This window comes from Hylobates moloch, unplaced genomic scaffold (assembly GCF_009828535.3).
Source record: "Hylobates moloch isolate HMO894 unplaced genomic scaffold, HMol_V3 SCAFFOLD_3, whole genome shotgun sequence".
Taxonomy (NCBI): domain Eukaryota; kingdom Metazoa; phylum Chordata; class Mammalia; order Primates; family Hylobatidae; genus Hylobates; species Hylobates moloch.
In genome coordinates this window covers 101,344,875-101,365,939 of record NW_026652278.1, presented here as the reverse complement: position 1 = coordinate 101,365,939, position 21,065 = coordinate 101,344,875, and the positions used below count along the sequence as shown (strand labels likewise).

Here is a 21,065-nt window from a genome sequence, read left to right as displayed (position 1 = left end):
ATCTCAGCTACTCGGGAGGCTGAGGTACAAGAATCACTCGAACTCGGGAGGTAGAGGTTGCAGTGAGCTGAGATCGCACCACTGCACGCCAGCTTGGGTGATGGGGTAAGACTCTGTGTCAAAAAAAAAAAAAAGTAAAAAATAAAATAAAATACATAAAAATAAAAAAAATAGGCAGATGTGGTGGCACACATCTGTGGTCCCAGCTAGTCAGGAGGCTGAGGCAAGAGGATTGCTTGTGCCCAGGAGGTAAATGCTGCAGTGAGCCATGATCAGGCTACTGCATTCCAGCCTGGGTGACAGAGCAAGACCCGGTCTCAGAAAAAAAAAAAAAAAAAAAAAAAGGCAAGAGTGTTATATCAAGTATACAACAATTTTGGCTGATATGAAACACATGCACAGCACTCAAAAGATAAAGCTAAACCTCTTCAGATGCACAGGTATTATCAACCTGAGAGACAGCATTTTCTGCATCTAGCTTTGTTCAGTAGATCCTGTTATTTCTATATCATTAAGGAAGAGATCATTTTAAAGGTAGCCATGATGTGAGTCTAAGTGTTGGAAGGGCAACCTAAATAAATGAAATGACAGTTTAGCCCCCAATATCTTTTAAACCAATAGTTCCATCTTCTTCTCCTTGTAAACTTACTGCTGAAACTAATGAAAAGTAGAAGAATTGACTAACTTGGCCGTGCTTTTCCTCCCGTTCCCCATCAGTGTCTGATGGAGATGCTATAATTAGCAATGTAATGAGAATTGAAGGGTAAACAAGAAGAATTATTCCCGGAACACACATCAAGGGTTAGAAGAGTGGAACAGGAAAACTAGCCTGAGATTAAAATATTTTCTCTGCCCAACCAACGGGCATCTATACCTAGAGTTCTATACACAGATCTTTCTAGGCAAAGACAAGGGAAAGAGTGTTGGTCACATTGCTTTCAGGAAACTGGTTTATGCCTAGACTCTCAACACCTGTTGCTTTGCAAAACTAGCGTGAAGAATTGGTTCTCTGTTTATCTGGGATTCAACTGAGCAGAACTCCCAAATATTAAATCTGTATTTTTCTGCACTTAACTTTTAAAGATAAATAATTGGCAAATTTGCTTCTATTGGAAACTTATTTAAAAAAATTAGAATAGTTATAAAAGATTTAGAGGTAGAAGGCTCTTTGCATACCTAATGTTAGTTCAATCATCTTCATTTTATTCATGAAGAGAATGAGACTGAGAGAGGTCACATCATTTGTTCTAAATGTCAGATTAAAGCCAAGATTCCTGAGATACAGCCTAGTACTTTTTCCATGGAATTCAGTGGACAAGGAAACATTATTCTGCCTATCAGCAATACTGTTTGATAAGAACTGTTCTTCGTGAAGAGCCTGACTTCATGAAGAAACCTGTCTAACTCCTGAAGTGCTTCTGAATGTTTTACTTTTTCTCCCTAATCTATTTGTTTTTTTAAAAAAGTAACTCTTTTCTCAGCTAGCTGGAATATTCAAACCTGACACCCCATCTCCCAACTATCGAGGATGAATGGAGATTCCCTTTACATGCTCCCCACTCTCAGCATTTACATCACATGGCTTAGTTGATCTGTTCTTAGCAGAAACCAACTTGTCCCTTCAAAGCCAGCTCAGAAGGCAGGATGTCTTAGGTCCAGGCTATCAGGACGTACCATTGCTCTTCCTTTTCACTGTGTTTTAGGTAAAGTCCACCTCAAGTAAAATTTGTCTAAGCCTTTATAACCCCTTGATTGTTACTTTTTTTTTTTTTTTTTTGAGATGGAGTCTCGCTCTGTCGCCCAGGCTGGAGTGCAGTGGCGTGATCTCGGCTCACTGCAAGCTCTGCCTCCCAGGTTCATGCCATTCTCCTGCCTCAGCCTCCCGAGTAGCTGGGACTACAGGTGCCCGCCACCATGCCCCACTAATTTTTTTGTATTTTCAGTAGAGACGAGGTTTCACTGTGTTAGCCAGGATGGTCTCGATCTCCTGACCTTGTAATCCACCCACCTCGGCCTCCCAAAGTGCTGGGATTACAGGTGTGAGCCACCGCGCCCAGCCCTCGATTGTTACTTCTGATGATATTCTTATGCTTGCTTGGTTTATGCCAATATGAGAAAATAAAATTTTCAAATGATTCACATGTGTCAATAATTACTTATGTACAGGGTGATAGCTATTTTTGTTCTTGGTGATGAAGCAAATGTTTCAGAAACCCGATTGAGCTTATATAACAATCCTGTTACCAGAATGAAACTGTTATTAAAAATACAGAAATAATCAGAATCACTGGAGTTAACTCTTTCTATAATTACAGACAAGGATAAGGAATAACACTATTGCCTGTACACAAGTAGCCTAACCAAGTGTTCTTGAGGGTTTTCTTGTTTTTGTGTTTTGAGACAGGGTCTCACAACTGTCACCTACCCAGGCTGGAATGCAGTGACATGATCATAGCTCACTGAAGCCTTGACCTCTTGGACTCAAGCAGTCGTCTTGCCTCAGCCTCCCGAAAAGCTGGGACCACAGGCGTGCACCACTACACCTGGCTAATTTTAATTTTTTGTGGAGATAGGGGTCCACCATGTTACCCAGGCTAGTCTCGAACTCTTGGGCTCAAGCGATCCTCCCGCCTTAGCCTCCCAAAGTGCTGTGGTTACAGGAAGGAGCCGCCATGCCCAATGAACATCTTTATTTCTAAAGTATGATTTTTCATATTTCTTTGATTGTGGATTTTCTCCCGACTGCTGCAAAGCAGAAAAAGAAAGAAAAAGAAAAAATATTTGCAAAGTTAACATTCATACATTAACAACTGCCGCAAACCCTCTTGGTGTTCTGCAAATGAGACTTCTAGTGTGAAATCATTAATTGTGAACTGAATTCTTTTGTCTTTCAGAACAAGGCAAAGGCAATCTGCATGTAACATCACCAGAAGATGCAGAATGCCGCAGAACCAAGGAACGCCTTTCTAATGGAAACAGTCGTGGTTCACTTTCCAAGTCTTCCCGCAATATCCCAAGGAGACACACCCTAGGGGGGCCCCGAAGTTCCAAGGAAATACTGGGAATGCAAACATCTGAGATGGATCGGAAGAGAGAAGCATTCCTAGAACATCTGAAGCAGAAGTATCCCCACCACGCCTCTGCAATCATGGGTCACCAAGAGAGGCTGAGAGACCAGGTACGAATATGCTCTCATTTCTCCTTGTGTAGCTCGCTCTTTAATGAACATCGAGGAAAGCAAACTTACCTTCTTTATAAAAGGTAAAGGATAGCTTAGTGGACTGTGCATACTATTTAGTTGTTCTGGATCTCTCTGGGGGCTTGGGAGGAGGAAGCCGGGTGTAGAAAACTTCTGCCTGCAAGCTCAGTCTTCTTTGCCAATACAGCAAGAGAACAGGAGGCCAGGCCAGAGAGGAAGGGCCTAGAGAGTATGCAATTCCCCAAGTGTTCCCATGTTCAACCACAAACACGTCTAAACACATCTAAAGTGCAGGGAATGAAGGGGTATTATTTACTGAGGAAAGCACGGCACCAACTACTGTGTACCCTGAAAGCACGGAGTGCTTAGCACTGTGAATGAATGAAGTAGAAAATGAATGAATGAATACACAAATACATAAATTTATTTTCAGGGTAAAATAGATCTTACAGATATAGACTTGTGATAACTCCTTTTCCTTAAAAAGCTGACATTAGGGTTTTGTTTCTGCTCTTCTTCTTTTTTTTTTTTTTTTAGATGGAGTCTTGCTCTGTAGCCCAGGCTGGAGTGCAGTGGTGCGATCTCAGCTCACTGCAAGCTCCGCCTCCCGGGTTCACACCATTCTCCTGCCTCAGCCTCCTGAGTAGCTGGGACTACAGGCGCCGGCCACCACGCCAGGCTAATTTTTTGTATTTTTAGTAGAGACGGGGTTTCACCGTGTTAGCCAGGATGGTCTCGATTTCCTGACCTCGTGATCCACCCGCCTCAGCCTCCCAAAGTGCTGGGATTACAGGCGTGAGCCACCGTGCACAGCCTTTATTTTTTATTTTTTATTTTGAGATGGGTTCTTGCTGTATTGCCCAGGCTGGAATGCAGTAGTGCGATCATAGCTCACTGCAGCCTAGAAATTCTGCACTCAAGATCCTCTCACCTCAGCCTCCTGACTAGCTAGGACTACAGACATGCAGCACCATGCCTGACTAATTTTTCATTTTTGGTAGTAGTGACAGAGTCTCGCTGTATTGACCAGGCTGGTCTTGAACTCCTGGCCTCAAGTGATCCTCCTGCCTCTGCCTCCCAAAGTACTAGAATTACAGGAGTGAACTACTGTGCCTGGCATTTTTTGTGTTTTGAATCACGGATGTGCTCCTTCTGCATGCCTTGCTTTGTGCTAGCTTTCTGTCTTCACCTACCTGTTTCCTCTGGTTATTTGGACAGCCACATAGACATTACCCAACTGTGGCTAGGGATGTTTTTGTTTCTTGGCTGTGTGCAATTACTTTTAGCAGATAGAGCAGGTTTGGGGTCACAGGAGATATGAGGCCTCCTCTACCGACGTCACTGGTGTGTTATCAGATTGACCTTTGAGTATGGAGAATGTAGGGAAGGAAGCAGAAGGCACTTAACCATATATGTGATGGGTGGGGGTGGGAAGGAAGGCAGGATGATACAGATTTCCACACAAGGGAGAAAAGCTCAGTGTTTAAATCTGCTGTCTTCCCAGTTAGGTGCAAAAATTATGTCTAATTCACTCAGCCTTTGATTATCCATGGACATGGAGATTGGCATCAGCCCGAATAATTGAAATCTATACTTTATTCTCAATCTCATATTCTTCCTTAAATTCAACCTTCTCTTCTAGAGAATTATTATCTGAGTGCTAAAAATATGAAACGTGCTTTATGGACTTCATGTTTGCTTTTTGTTCACACTTCCAACAGTCAGTAAACCCAGAAGAGGAGAAAAGAACAAGAATCCTCGTTGCTGTAAAGATGGGCTAATGATTAATTTTCTGATAATTTTAAAAAGGGACTGGGCATGGTGGCTCATGCCTGTAATCCCAGCACTTTGGGAGGCCAAGGCGAGAGGATCACTTGAGGCCAGGAACATGAGACCAGCCTGGGTAACATAGAGCAAGACCCCATCTCAACAAAAAAATTTTTAAAAATTGGCTGGGTGCAGTGGCATGCGCCTATAATCCCAGCACTTTGGTAGGCTGAGGCGGGCGGATCACGAGTTCAGGAGATTGAGACCATCCTGGCTAACACGGTGAAACCCCGTCTCTACTAAAAACACAAAAAATTAGCTGGGCGCGGTGGCGGGCACCTGTAGTCCCAGCTACTCAGGAGGCTGAGGCAGGAGAATGGCGTGAACCCAGGAAGTGGAGCCTGCAGTGAGCCAAGATCGTGCCACTGTACTCCGGCCTGGGCGACAGAGCGAGACTCCGTCTCAAAAAAAAAAAAAAAAAAAAAAAAATTAACTGGGTGTGGGGGCACACACCTGTAGTCCCAGCTTCTCAGGAGACTGAGGTAGGAAAATCACTGAAGCCCAAAAATGAGACCCCGTCTCTAAAACAAAAGTATCAGTTTTGCTGAGAAATATAGAAATTGGCCTGTCAAAAATGGTATATTTTTCCATGTCAAAAATAATGATTATTGTTACTCTTCTTATTTGTAGTGTTATAATTATTGCTATTGCTATAATAATGGTGGCTTTGGTTAAAACAATTACAAGGGGAGCCTAATTGTAATTAAGGTTGAAAGGAGTAATGAATATATTTTGGTGTTCTCAAGCTCCGATCTGCGGATGCGTACATTGTTAGTTCTGCCATGGCTGGCCAGCTGTCTCTTCTCTGGATAATGTGGGATGAACAAGTCACATTCTGTCTTTCTGCCTCTTTTGTACTCCAAGCTGACCCTCCAAAAGGAGAGAGATTTTAATGCATGAATCTATGTATACATTTTTATTCTCTTGTTAACAGGAAAGGGATCCTGATCCAGACCCCAAGAGAGGGTTCTTGGATCTCACACAAGAAGGAATTCAGGGTGAGTCCATAAAGTGAAAGCAAGAATTTTGTTTGTTTTTGTTTTTGTTTTTTGAGACAGAGTCTCGCTCTGTTGCCCAGGCTAGAGTACAGTGGCACGATCTCGGCTCACTGCAACCTCCACTCACTTCAACCTCTGCCTCTCAGGTTCAAGTAATTCTCTTGCCTCAGCCCCCCAGTAGTTGGGATTACAAGTATGCACCACCACACCCAGCTAATTTTTGTAGTTTTCATAGAGACAGGGTTTTACCATGTTGGCCACGCTGGTCTCGAACTCCTGACCTCAGGTGATCCACCTGCCTTGGCCTCCTAGAGTGCTGGGATTACAGGTGTGAGCCACCGTGCCGAAAAAAGGAAGTTTATTAGCAAAGTAAAGAAATAAAAGAATGGCTACTCCATAGAGCAGCCCCGAGGGCTGCTGGTTGCCCATTTTTATGGTTATTTCTTGATGATATGCTAAACAAGGGGTGGATTATTCATGCCTCCCCTTTTTAGACCATATAGGATAATTTCCTGACGTTGCCATGGCATTTGTAACCTGTCATGGCGCTGGTGGGAGTGTAGCAGTGAGGACCACCAGAGGTCACTCTTGTGGCCATGTTGGTTTGTTAGGTTTTGGCTGGCGTCTTTACTGTGACCTGTTTTATCAGCAGGGTCTTTATGATCTGTATCTTGTGATGACCTCCTATCTCACCCTGTGACGTGGAATGTCTTAACCGTCTGGGAATGCAGCCCAGTAGGTCTCAGCCTCATTTTACCCAGCTCCTATTTAAGATGGAGTTGCTCTGGTTCAAACGCCCCTAACACTGTCACTGCACTTCTGCAAGCAAACCCCAACCAGCATTGTAAACACCAGAGATCAGTGTAGCCATGGCCTATGAAATTGCTGCAGACCTGATCTCATCTTCTGTCTTTTCCACTCTTTTTCTCCTACCACTCATTTCCTCTTTCCTGTCTTCCTCTCTGCAATGCCATTTGTTCCTCTTGGACCTTCTCAGTATGGACTATCCCAGGCTTCCTTTGCAGGAAGATTACACAGCCAGCTGTGAGAAGGAAGTCAGATAACACACATCTGATGCTCTCCTCAAGATACTGAGGCTCTTAATACCAGATGCTCTTCTGGCATCTGTTTTTCTGGCTTCTTCTCAGAGAAGTATCCTTGATAAGAAGAGAGCCAATCAGCAAGATAGAGAATAAGATGTCGAAAATGATGTATCTGCCGTCTAACATGAAATCTCTTAAAATCTAGGTTCTTTTTTTTTTGGAAGACAGGGTCTTGCTCTGTTGCCCAGGCTAGAGTGCAGTGGCATAATCATGGCTCACTGCAGCCTCAACCTCCTGGGCTCAAGCAATCCTCCTGCCCCAGCACCCACCACCCGCCTCGTCCACCCCCAGATAACTGGGAGTACAGGAGTGCTTCATCATACCCGACTGAAAATCTAGGTTCTAATTTCCTGCTATTAAACATAACAAGAACGAGAGCATGCCTTATGTTTCAAAATCTGACTTCAAACACTGGAAGATTCACGGTTGCAAAACTTCTGTTTGTCTTTAAAAAACATGTTGGTCAAGAGTTTTCTTTAGTCTAAAATTATTGAAAGGCTAAGAGGTCACCTTAACTCCCTTCTACAGTCTTCAAAAAATGCGGGTGGCCTTTATTGCAACATAATGCTGATCTGCATAATAGTAGCTGTGAAAGTTAAGGACTCTTATCAGCATAACCTTAGTTGTGCAGGGCAGTCAGGCTGTACAGCCCCATTGCCTGGCAGCTAAGGGCTTGGTTCTGGAGGCAGGCGGGACTGATCAGGATCCAGCCTTCACAATATGCTAATTCTATGATTTGGGCTAATAGCTTAATCTTCCGTTCTTTTTTCTTTCTTTTTTTTTGAGACAGAGTCTCACTCTGTCAGTCACCCAGGCTGGAGTGCAGTGGTGCGATCTTGGCTCACTGCAACCTCCACCTCCTGGGTTCAAGCCATTCTTGTGCCTCAAGCCTCCCGAGTAGCTGGGATTACAGGTGTGCACCACCATACCCAGCTAATTTTTGTATTTTTATTAGAGATGGGGCTGGTCTGGAACTCAAGTGATCTGCCCGCCTCAGCCTCCCAAAGTGTTGGGATTACAGGTGTGAGCCACTGCACCCAACCTTAATGGCTTAATCTTTCCCTGTTTCAGTTTCTTCGTTTGTCAAAAGACAATAGTATCTACATCATGGAGCACTGAGAAATACAACGATGGAATCTTTTACTGTTTCACTGGCAGCTTTTAGCGTGATAATATTCTGGTTTTTAGTGTCCCAAAGAAGAGTCTCAGAGGCTCTTATTTTAAAATTAGTATTTAAAATCATTTGACTTTTTTTTTTTTTTTTTGAGATGGAGTCTCACTCTGTCACCCAGGCTGGAGTGCAGTGGCGTAGTCTCAGCTTACTGCAAGCTCCGCCTCCCAGGTTCACGCCATTCTCCTGCCTCAGCCTCCCGAGTAGCTGGGACTACAGGCACCTGCCACCATGCCCGGCTAATATTTTGTATTTTTAGTAGAGACGGGATTCACTGTGTTAGCCAGGATGGTCTTGATCTCCTGACCTCGTGATCTGCCCTCCTGGGCCTCCCAAAGTGCTGGGATTACAGGCGTGAGCCACCATGCCTGGCCCAATCATTTGACTTTTTTATTTTTTCGAGACAGGATCTCACTCTTGTTTAGAGTGCAGTGGCGTGATCACAGCTCACTGCAGTCTTGAACTCCTGGGCTCAAGTGATCCTCTCACCTCAGCCTCTTGAGTAGCAACTACAGGCACACATCACCACTTCTGGCCAGTTTTTAAAATTATTTGTAGGGACAGAGTCTTGCTGTGTTGCCCAGGCTGGTCTTCAAAGCCTGGCCTCAAGTAATCCTCTCGCTTCGACCCTCTAAAGTGCTGGGATCATGAGCCACTGCACCTGGCCTCACTTGACTTTTTTGTCAACAAATATCTGAGTGCCTGAAGAGGTTAATTTTTTCCATTGTTAAAGAATAACTTTATTACATTCCTGAAACTGGTATTTTTCTTTCATTCAGTGCTTAGTATTCATATTTCTTTTATTTATTTATCCCATATATATTTATTTGGCACCTACCATGGTAAAGGTATTTGAGAAGAATGCAAACCATTAGACTTAACCCTGTGTTCAATTCAGTAAAAGAAATAGGCATTCACATATAAAGAATAGTCTTTCCAGATCCAGCCCAGATGTCATGCTTTCTGAGATGGTCATAACATTGCAGTACTGCAGTACTTACATTGTAGCATCTAATCAGGCTGCATTACATATTTTTTTTTACATTTCTTTTTCTCACCTAGAATAATCTTCTGGAGGTAGAAACCTTGTCTTACCACCCATTTCTTCTTTCGCCTCTGTAAACTCAGTATTCAAAGGAATACACAACCTAGATTAGGCTAGATCCAAAATTTCTGTTGCATGAAGGAATGAGCCACTATTTCTAATACAGTTAGAATGTGATAGATGGTACAGATAGAGAGGGGTACAGAGCCACAGAATTGAATGATTGATTGCAGTTTGAGCAGTCAGAAAGAAGAGATTTCTTAACTAAGAAGTTAGGAATGGCTAAGTAATTTTCCCCTAAGTTAAGAAGCCAACATTTGAACCAGGGCCAGAATTTCCTGTCCTCAGAGAGGGTCTCCGGGAAAAAAAAGAAAAAAAAAAAGAATTTCCAGTTTATGGTCTTTTCATTCATTATGGGCCTATGGACCTTGGTTTTTTTCAAGGTTTTCTTCCACCTCTAATTTTTCCAAAGTTTGTTGACCTCGTATACATCACGTTGGGTCAAGCAATAGAGCCAAAGACATGATTTCCATTGCCGTTTCTTTAAAAAGGCAAATCTGGCCGGGCACAGTGGCTCACGCCTGCAATCCCAACACTTTGGGAGGCTGAGGCGGGCAGATCACGAGATCAGGAGATCGAGACCATCCTGGCTAACATGGTGAAGCCCCATCTCTACTAAAAAAAAAAAAAATACAAAAAATTAGCTGGGCATGGTGGCGCATGCCTGTAGTCCCAGCTACTCTGGAGGCTGAGGCGGGAGAATTGCTTGAACCCAGGAGGCAGAGGTTGCAGTGAGCCAAGATCGCACCACTGCACTCCAGCCTGGGTGACAGAGCGAGACTCCATCTCAATAAATAAATAAATAAATAAATAAATAAATAAACAAAGACAAATCTTATTCTGTTGCAGAGCATATTAAATAACCAATAACCATAGAAAACAGATTCCTATCTGTATTTTATATAAAAAGAAAGTTGCTTCTTTTAAAAACTCTGAGTTCAGAAAGATCTGTAGTCCAGCAATCCCTCACAGTTGTGGTCACTGTGTAACTGCACAGTTTGGAAATGCTATTTTTTATGTCTTCATTAATGAATAGATGTCTGATGGCTTCTCACCTGCAGAAACCAACTTTCCACTCCTAGTCTCAGAAACCATTCTGAAATTAATTTTTCAAACTTTACTGCCAGTTACACACAGAATTTCTCCCCAACTTACTTGGTATATAGAATCTACTTTGTGGTTTCAGTTAGTCTATGTGGATTCTTTTATCTGATGTTGTCAGATCATAAGAGAAACTAATAATACATTTTAACCTAAAAATCTGACATGTCCAACAAAGAGTAAGAGAGATATAAAGGGATTATTATTATTATTATTATTATTATTATTTTGAGACAGAGTCTCACTCTGTCACCCAGGCTGAAGTGCAGTGGCGTGATCTTTTCTCACTGCATCCTCTGCCTCCTGGGTTCAAGTGATTCTCCTGCCTCAGCCTCCCAAGTAGCTGGGATTACAGGGGTCCACCACCACACCCAGCTACTTTTTTTGTATTTTTAATAGAGACAGGGTTTCACTATGTTGGCCAGGGTGGTCTCGAACTCCTGACCTCAGATGGTCCACCTGCTTTGGCCTCCCAGAGTGTTGGGATTACAGGCGTGAGCCACCACACCCGGCCGGGATTTTTCTTTAACATGAACATTACAGGGGGCAAAAATAAGGAGATAAGAAAATGAACACCACTATGAGCATTTTTTTCTTTCTGTGTTTTGAGACAGAGTCTCGCTCTGTCACCCAGGCTGGAGTGCAGTGGCGCAATCTCGGCTCACTGCAAGCTCCACCTCCTGGGTTCAGGCCATTCTGCAGCCTCAGCCTCCCGAGTAGCTGGGACTACAGGCGCCCGCCACCACGACCGGCTAATTTTTTGTATTTTTAGTAGAGATGGGGTTTCACCGTATTAGTCAGGATGGTCTCAATCTCCTGGCCTCGTGATCCACCCGCCTTGGCCTCCCAAGGTGCTGGGATTACAGGCGTGAGCCACCGTGCCTGGCCAATATGAGCATTTGAAACTGGGTCAGTGAGGCCAAGAGGTCATTCTTCTGGTTTCTCCCATAAGACCAGGGCTTTGCTGCTGTCTGAGTGCCCCTCAGCCCTCCTTAGGGTCCCCTCCTCAACCATCCCCTCCTTTTAATGTGTTTGTGTGGAAACTGCTCAGGAAACCAGGAGAGCTGGCTCACACATATAATCTCAACACCTAGGGAGGCTGAGGTGGATCACTTGAGTACAGGAATTTGAGACCAGCCTGGGCAACATGGGAAAGCCCCTACTCTACAAAAAATACAAAAATTAGATAGGCATGATGACTCGTGCCAGCTAGGGGGCTGAGGTGGGAGGATCAATTGCCCCGGAGGTCCAGGCTGCAGTGAGTTGTGATTGCACCACTGCACTTCACCTTGGGCAGCAGAACGAGACCCCTCCTTAAAACAACAACAACATCAACAAATCAAATATAAGTTATCATAAGAAAGCTGCAAAAAGAAGTATGTCTTAAAGCTGATGTATTAATCAGGATTGTCTAATAGGTTGGTGCAAAAGTAATTGCAGTTTTTGCCATTACTTTTGCACCAGCCTAATAGGTTATGCTACTTAACAAATTAACCCTGTGATTTATTAATATTTGTGGTATTTTCTGGTATGACACAGAAACATTTTATTCCTTACACATGCAAATCTTATTCTCACAATGACGTAGGAATTCTGGCTACTTCCCTCTTGCGATCATGCCATCTCAACACATGGATTCCAGGTCACCATGACAGAGAGAGACAGAGCTGATGGGTTGTATACCCGCTCTTAAATATATTGGCCTGGAAGTGGCATATGTCACTTCACTTCATAGTAGCTTCTTGGTTCTAGTACCCACTGGGATATTTGTTGTATTCAGGTTTTGGCTGTGGAATCTAGCTTAAGACTAAAATCTTCCTGCTCTAGTTTCTTTCATCAGCTCTCCCAATGTAATTGATTATTTTATCAATTTTGTTATACCTAGCACTTTATCTGTACAATGATGTCATTGGCATTTATACAGAATATAAACACATTAACAGATATTTCTATCTATAATTAATGGCATCTATGTCTTTGTGACTTATTTTTGATGAATTTAATTGTGTCAAATCAAATTGCAGAACTCCAGCATGGATTATGCTGTATGCTGTAGATCTCAGGAAGTCAGTTTATACCTCGGGGAATAAACATATTACCCTCTGTTATGTGTGAAAAACTCCAAATTCATTAGATATGCATCTGTCATATTTGTCTTGGCTCTGATCTATATCTGTCTATTCAAAATTTACATATATGCATCTATATTTATGAAGGTACCTGCCGGTGAAGGCTGAAAAGTGAGGCTAATCAGAACTAAAGACACATGTATACTATACACTGTTCAGTAAGTCGCAGCCTTCGGCCACGGTGAAGGTCTGGATAAAAGGCTAATGTTGTAGAAAGTGTAGGTTTTGAAAAATTAGGCGTGTTTTTAAACAAATAAATAAGTAAAAAGTTTAGAAATGGAACTAGACTCAGCTAAGAATTTCCTCTTCAGAGCTATTAATTTATTCTAATCCAAAGGCGAAATGATGGGAGAATAGCCATGTTTAGTAGAAGCAGCTACTTAGTTGTGTAAACTAATGACTGAATATGAGTTTACAGAGCAGTTTCTTTTTTTTATTTTTATTTTATTTGTGCAATGGCACAATCTTGGCTCACTGCAACCTCCGCCTGCCGGGTTCAAGTGATTCTCCTGCCTCAGCCTCCCGAGTAGCTGGGATTACAGGCACCCACCACCATGTCTGGCTAATATTTTGTACTTTTAGTAGAGATGAGGTTTCACTATATTGGCCAGGCTGGTCTCAAACTCCTGACCTCGTGATCCACCCACCTCGGCCTCCAAAAGTGCTGGGATTATAGTCATGAGCCACTGCACCCAGCCTCAAAGCAGTTTCTTACCTAAACTTTTGGGGGGAAAGGACATAATTTTTTTAGCAGTTAAGAAATCTAGTATACTATATGCAAAGCAAATAATAATAGCACCAAAATCTCACAAATCACCACTGAAGAACTTACTCATTTAACCAAATACTACCTAGTCCTCAAAAAGCTATAGAAATAAAACATAAATAAATAAAAAATTAATAAGCCACAATAGGAAGAGGGAAGAAATATCCTTATACAAACTGTGAAGAACACAGAGAAAGCCAGTAACCATGCTCAGTATTTTTTTTAACACTGTTTTCTCAACAAATATTTATAATGGTGGGAAAGACTGTAAGGAGAACATATTGCCATCAGCTAAAATTGCCGTGCTGTTTCTCTTTACATGTATTACAGGTTGAGTATCCTTTATCTGAAATGCTTGGGACCAGAAATATTTCAGATTTCAATTTTTTTTTGGATTTTGAAATATCTGCATTATATACTTACTGGTTGAGCATCTCTAATTTGAAAATCTGAAATCCAAATTCTCCAACATGGCCTTTGAGTGTCATGTTGGTACTCAAAAATCTCGGATTTTGGAGCTTTTCAGATTTTGAATTTTCAGATTAGGGATGCCGAATCTGTAGTATAGTCCATCCTGTCTACAATTCTGTTGAGTAGGCACTACTGTTTGTTTCGTTTTTTGTTTTTTTGAGACGGAGTCTGGAGTCTTGCTCTTTCATCCCGGCTGGGGTGCATATTTGCAGGTGTGATCTTGGCTCACGGCAATCTCTGCCTCCTGGGTTCAAGCAATTCTCCTGCCTCAAACTCCCAAGTACCTGGGATCACAGGTGCCTGCAACCACTCCTGGCTAACTTTTGCATTTTTGGCTAACTTTTGCATTTTTAGTAGAAACGAGGTTTCACCGTGTTGCCCAGGCTGATCTTGAACTCCTGGCCTCAAGTGATCCACCCACCTTGGCCTCCCAAAGTGCTGGGATTACAGGTGTGGGGTAGACACTACTATTAACCATAGTTAACAGAATGGGAAACTGAGGCACAAAGCAGTTCAGGCTTGTCTGTGGAGACACAGCAAGTAAGTGGCAGCACCAGTATTTAAATCCAATTATCTTCCTGTGGGAGCCTTGCTCTTAACTTCTAGATCAGACCACCTCTCTGATGGGGGATGAAACAGAAAGATATTCTGAAATGCTAAGGAAAAGAAAGACTGCACTGGGGACCAGTCTGCCTCGTGTCTGTAAGTGTGGATGAGATTTAACGCTCATCCTGCAATGGATGAAGTGCCAGCGTCCTGGTTGGATTTGCCTTTAATAATTTGAAGAAGAAAAGAAGTTTGGCACTGAAGAAGGAGTAGTGTGCGTGCCTGTAGTCCCAGCTACTTGGGAGGCTGAGTTGGGGGAATCATCCAAGCCCGGAGGTCAAGGCTACTGTGAGCTGAGCAGTGATCGTACCACTGCACTCCAGCCTGGGTAACGGAGTGCGACTCTGTCTCAAAAATAAATAAGTAAATAATAAAGAAGCAGTTGCATACATAGTGATGAGTATGCAGAAAGTGAAAACTGAGAAAAAAACATTTTCAGAGCAACCACTGCACATGAAAGGAGTATGGTGTCATAACAGAATCACAAGTCATAGCTGGAGAATTTATAATATTGTATGTGTGAGTGTATACTTAATGGAATACTAGAGTCCTGTGAGCAAAGAATAGGATAGGATCGAGTCAGTAGAAAAACATCTCTTGTCCTCAGAGAAATTCCAGATAATCTTAGATATGTCTAAGGAAAATCAGGATGTGGTCAATGATCAGAAACAATAGTCATTTACATTTGGGTATGATGAAAAACAAAAGTAAAAAAAAAAAAAATGAACAGAAAGAAGAGCCTAAGATCTAAGAGAGATGATGTTCCTCAAGGGATGAGATGAAGAAGCTAGCTTGGATGTGATACCTGAAGGACTGATTTATTTTTCACTCTTGGGGTTTTTTTTGTTTTGTTTTTTGTTTTTTGAGATGGAGTCCGGCTTTCTCACCCAGGCTGGAATTCAGTGGCATGATCTCAGCTCACTGCAACCTCTGCCTCCAGGGTTCAGCCTCCTGCCTCAGCCTCCCATGTAGCTGGGACTACAGGCATGTGCCACCACGCCTGGGTAATTTTTGTATTTTTAGTAGAGATGGGGTTTCACCATGTTGGCCAGGATGGTCTCAAACTCCTGACCTCAAGCGAATTCACCTGCCCTGGTCTCCCAAAGTGTTGGGATTACAGGCGTGAGCCACTGCACCCGGCCGAGGACTGACATTTTGAGTTGTGTCTCAAAGGTCATCGAAGTACATCTCAGAAGATTTGGACCATTACATAGTAGGACATCTTGCAGCAGAGGCTGAACAATTGAAAAGACTAAATTCAGGGGTTGTAGTTTTACTTGCAAAATTGACTTACAGTTGACGTTAATCACCCAGAATGCAGAAAAAGAGCAAAGGAATCCTAAATGGGGATCATTCATAACACATCGCTTTTGATCCATGTTTAATTGGGTGCCACCAACCTCAGCATTAGCTTTTATTTTAATTAGTGATATGGAAGAGCAAGAGAACATATTTTGAGAACAGTGCTATATTAAGGAAAGCTCTGCAAGAAATCAAAATAAGATTCTTCTAGAAAACCTGCTAAGGAGTGCCCGGGGGTAGGTGGGGAAGTATGGAAAGGCAAGAACTGAAGTCTAGCTAGGCAGTGTCAGGGGACACCTGGAAAGTGGTAATCAGCTAGAGGAAATTGCCACACAATTAGATGGAAATTTTCAGTGTTGAGGGATCTAAAAAAGACCAGTGTGATTCAGTCCAGTGCATAGATGCAGAACTCATACTGCAAATGTCCAAATCGTCCTTCCTGTCTTTTCTTATCAAACTTGAGCCTTTGCCATTTATTCATTCTTCCTGCAGTTATGTTCTTGGATTAATTCATTCAAATGCTTATTTATTTATTAGGGATCTACATTTTGAGGTTGGCATTGAACATTATATAAAAAGTACAAGGCCGGGCACAGTGGCTCATTAATCCCAGCACTTTGGGAGGCTGAGGCAGGTGGATTGCCAGAGCTCAGGAGCAACATGGTAAAACCTTATCTCTACAAAAAAAATAATAATAATAATAATCAAGAAAAATTAGCCAGGCATAGTGGTGTACACCTACAGTCCCAGATACTTAGGAGGCTGAGATGGGAGGATCATTTGAGCCTGGGAAGTCAAGGCTATATTGAGTCATGGTCATTCCACCATACTCCAGCCTGGGTGACAGAGCAAGACCCTGTCTCAATAAAATAAATAAATAAAAATAAAAAGTGCAAAACCGAACATCTGCCCTCTCTTAGTCCATTTGCGATGCTTCCACTCATGACCAAAAGGGGAGCCTCTGTTTGCAGAGATCACATTGTCTGAGAGGATGCAAGAGTGTTGAAAAGGTGCCAGACTCTTTTTAACAACCAGTTCTAATGGGAACTAATGAAGTGAGAGCTCACTCACCCCTAAGGGAGAACATTCATCCCATTCATGAGGGATCTACCAGCCTCCATGACTCAAACACCTCCCATTAGGCCCCTTCAACTTTGGGGATCAAATTTCAACATGAGATTTGGAGAGGACAAACATCCAAACCACAGCATGCACTGCCAAAGAGATATATCTTTAGTGAAAACAGTACAAACCTTTGGGTATGATTTGAGTAAGGGATGATCAGGAATATTTAATTTAGTATTTAATTTGCAAGTAGTTGAGGCTATCATTACTCATTTATAATTTTGTTAGATGCGATCAGAGAATGCAATCTCTAAAATTCTTTTAAATTTCGCTTAAAGATTAGTTTACAAAGTTTTTCTTAGAATAAAATACACAATCAGTATTGCATAGATATTCATGGACAATTATCTATTCTGTATTCTATGCACATACATACACACACATACATATTGGGTTTGTTGATTGTATTATTCATTTCTTCTCAGTCTTTATTTTTTAAGGTTGTTCACTTCTGAGCAAAGTATAACAAAGTCTCCCATATCATTGCATTTTTATCTTTTTCTCCCTGCATTCCTAAGAATTTCTGTTTCACAGGTTTTTAGTTACGATCACACCTTCTCTATAAGTTATGTCTTTAACATTACCAGATGACCTCTTCATTCTGTTTAGTGTCTGTTAACTTTTTTTAAATATTATCACTCTTGATTTACATTTGTTTGCCTCTGTCAGGTATGCCTTATCATTCATTTTCAACGTTTTTGTATTAATACAGGTTGAGTATCCCTAATCTGAAAATCCAAAATGAAATGTTCCCAAATCTGAAACTTTCGGAGCACCAACACGATGCTCAAAGGTCATGCTCATGGAAGCATTTCAGATTTTGGATTTTTGGATTAGGGATACACAACTGGTAGCTATGTACTGCAAATATTCTAAAATTAAAAAAAAAAAAATCTGAAACCTGAAACACCTCTGATCGCAAGCATTTTGGATAACAGTTACTCAACCTGTAATGAGCATGTTTATTGGAAACTACGTACACATTGGCTGGGTGCGGTGGCTCACGCCTGTAATCCCAGCACTTTGGGAGGCCAAGGCAGGCTGATCACCTGAGGTCAGGGGTTCGAGACCAGCCTGACCAATATGGTGAAACCCCGTCTCTACTAAAAATGCAAGTTAGCTGGGTGTGGTGGCGCATGCATATAGTCCCAGCTACTCAGAGCCTGAGGCGGGAGAATTGCTTGAACCCAGGAGGCAGAGGTTGCAGTGAGCCGAGATCATGCCGCTGCACTCCAGCCTGGGTGACAGAGCAAGACTGTCTCAAAAAAAAAAGGAACTACATACAAATAACTTGGCTTTGCTTTTTCAGCCTAATTCGTTAGTCTGTTTTTAGTGGGAAATTCCATCCACTAGCATTTAGTGTAACAACTGATGGACTTAATTATATTCCTCCATCTTAATTTGACAGCAAGTACTGTATGTCTATTCTTCTTCTCTCTTAAATGTGGTTCATGCTATTTAAATGCTAAACAATGGCTTGAGTTTAGGTCTTGACAAGCTGTATCTGAAATGACAGTGGTTGCTCCAAGTGAAAATGACTGTTAGACAATTGGAGATAAAATAGCACTGGACCCTATGCCAGAAAACAAGACTAGACAGATACATGTTGGAGGTATCAGCTGTATTAGTCACAGTTCTTCAAAATATCAGAACCAATAGCAGAATTCCTTTTTCTTTGGGGGACCTCAGTCTTTGCTCTTAAGGTCTTCAACTGATTAAATGAGGTCTACTCACATTATGGTGGGCAATCTGCCTTACTCAAAGTCTACTGATTTAAATGCTAATCACGCCTAAAAATTACCTTTACAGCAATATCTACACTGGTGTTTGACCCAACAACCGGGCACCATAACCTGGCTAAGTTGAAACATGAAATTAACCATCCCCCTCTGCACCATAGCAACAGTTGACAAAATGTGAATGGATAATTTCTAAAAACAAGTAACAACTACAATCAAACACAGAGCCAAAGATCAAGGGTTTAGCATTAGAGAATTACCAGAGTTGGGGTCCATGTTTCATTAAAGAATCCAAGCATTCTTATCTTTTGGTGAATACTTGTAGTGTGATCTTGACTTACAAAATGTATATCTGTTGTTTTCTACCTTTTTCATGTTTGACAGTTTTTCTTTAGACCAGAACTTCATATTTTAGATATTTCTTAGGAGTTGCTATTTCATTAGCCTTATCTACATCCTAGAGATCTGTTTGCCCTGGGGTTTTGAGGGCTAAGCCCTGAGTTGTAATGCATTAACTCTGTTCTGTGCAGTCCTTCTAGGACTAAATACAACCTGCAGCTAAATACATACTGCTTCTCCAAGGCTGCTGCTGTGCTGATGTTTCTGTCTGAACTACCCCAGACTCCAGTACCGTCTGTTAACTCCATATCTCGGAGGATCTGCAGAAGGTCTGCGTTGACCCTTTGCAATCCAGTATGCACTTTCAGGCTCATCTACTAAATAAATCCTTTCAGCATGGCTTCATTTAGTTAGGATCTTAGTATCCCAATTATGAGCAACTTTATTAAACTAGGAGTATCAGTGCCTGGTAGTTAAGTACAAGTGTTTTGGGTTTAAATCTTGGGTCAGCCTGAGTTCAGATCTCAGCTCCAACACTTAATAGCCAGGTAAACTTACTGAAATTACCTAACCTCTCTAAGGCTCAATTTCTCCATTTGCAAAATGGGAATAATGATTGTTCTTACATCATACTATTGCTGTGGGGCTTAAATGAGATAAGGGTTGGTTATTTGAATGATAAAAAAATTGATATTTCGCTTGACAGGAAGTATTCCTTTTCTACCTGACAACTTCCCATTCATATTTCTTTTCTCTTTTCCTTTCTTTTTCTTTTTCTTTTTTTCGACGGGGTTTTGCTCTTGTTGCCCAGGCTGGAGTGCAATGGGCAATCTCGGCTCACTGGAATCTCCGCCTCCCAGATTCAAGCAATTCTCCTGCCTCAGCCTCCCAAGTAGTTGGGAATAAAGGCATGTGCCACCACACACAGCTAATTTTTTTGTATTTAGTAGGTTTCACCATGTTGGTCAGGCTGGTCTCAAACTCCTGGCTTCAGGTGATCCACTCGACTCAGCCTCCCAAAGTGCTTGGAGTATAAGCGTGAGCCACTGCACTAGGCTCATGTTTCTTAAGAAACAAAAATTCAGGCCATAAATAGTTAAGTCCAACCTCTTTCACCAGTTGTTTGTATTCTTTTATCTTTGTGAGCTTTTAAAGTGAGGAGTTTTCCTTTTTTTTTTTTTTTTTTTTTTTGAGGCATGTTCTTACTCAGTTGCCCAGGCTGGAATGCAGTGGTGCAAACATATAGCTCACTGCAGTCTCAACCTTCTGGGCTCAGGCGTTCCTCTCACCTCAACCTCCCAAAGTAGCTGGGACTAGAGGCACACACCAGCATGCCGGGCTAATTTTTGCATTGTTTGTAGAGACGGCATATTGCTATGTTGCCCAAGCTGGTCTCAAACTCCTGGGCTCAAACGATCCTGCTACCTCAGCCTCCCAAAGTGCTGGGATTACAGGCAGGAGCCACTGCTCCGGGCCCATTTTCTACCTCTGCTATAAAACAGGTTCGTTGAAGCAAATTCAAGACAGAGAATCTTATTTGCTCTCTAAGTCAATCATAGGTACCCATGATGCTGCTAAATTTAGAAAAAATAGCTCATCTACATGCATTTATTGAGCTCTGATTTGATTAGTATGATGCTAAGGTTGCCATCAGGCAAATCACAATGTCATTAAGGCTTAGTGAGATGTTTTTCTCATTTAGGGATGGTAGGAAAAATCGTCACTGGACTGGCCACCTCTAATCAACTCTTGGCATTTCTGCCCAACCTTCGTGTGTTGTCCTTGTTGCTGGGATCCTTGTTGCCAAACACTTTCCCAGCTCTAAGTTGTTCAAGATCTCTCTGTCTTGATCATAATAATGTCATTGCTGGTTACAAATTTTTCTCTTGGGTTTACCTCTGCGTGTCCACTGAGGAAACGGTTAATGGAGTTGCTTTCCCATCTGAATTATTTCTGAACTCTCTCCATTTGCCTTTACATTCTGACTCTTCTCACTCTCTTTTCCAAGCCTGAATTCAATAAGCAAAAGCTGAGATACTGTAATTTCCTAAATAACCCAAAGGGAAGATCTGGCATAATTTATA

At 42.0% G+C, this 21,065-nt stretch overlaps 1 protein-coding gene across 11 annotated transcripts in view; it reads left to right on the top strand.

The window, feature by feature from the left end:
• The window catches only part of KIAA1217 (KIAA1217 ortholog), an 877,411-nt gene that overhangs the window by 540,063 nt on the left and 316,283 nt on the right, over positions 1 to 21,065 (top strand). For all 11 annotated transcript variants that reach the window (XM_058436624.1, XM_058436625.1, XM_058436621.1 and 8 more), the window contains one exon: positions 2,895 to 3,178. In XM_058436624.1, the coding sequence (XP_058292607.1) occupies positions 3,065 to 3,178 (114 nt within the window). In that variant the 5' untranslated portion in view covers positions 2,895 to 3,064. The remainder of the gene's footprint in view (positions 1 to 2,894; positions 3,179 to 21,065) is intronic.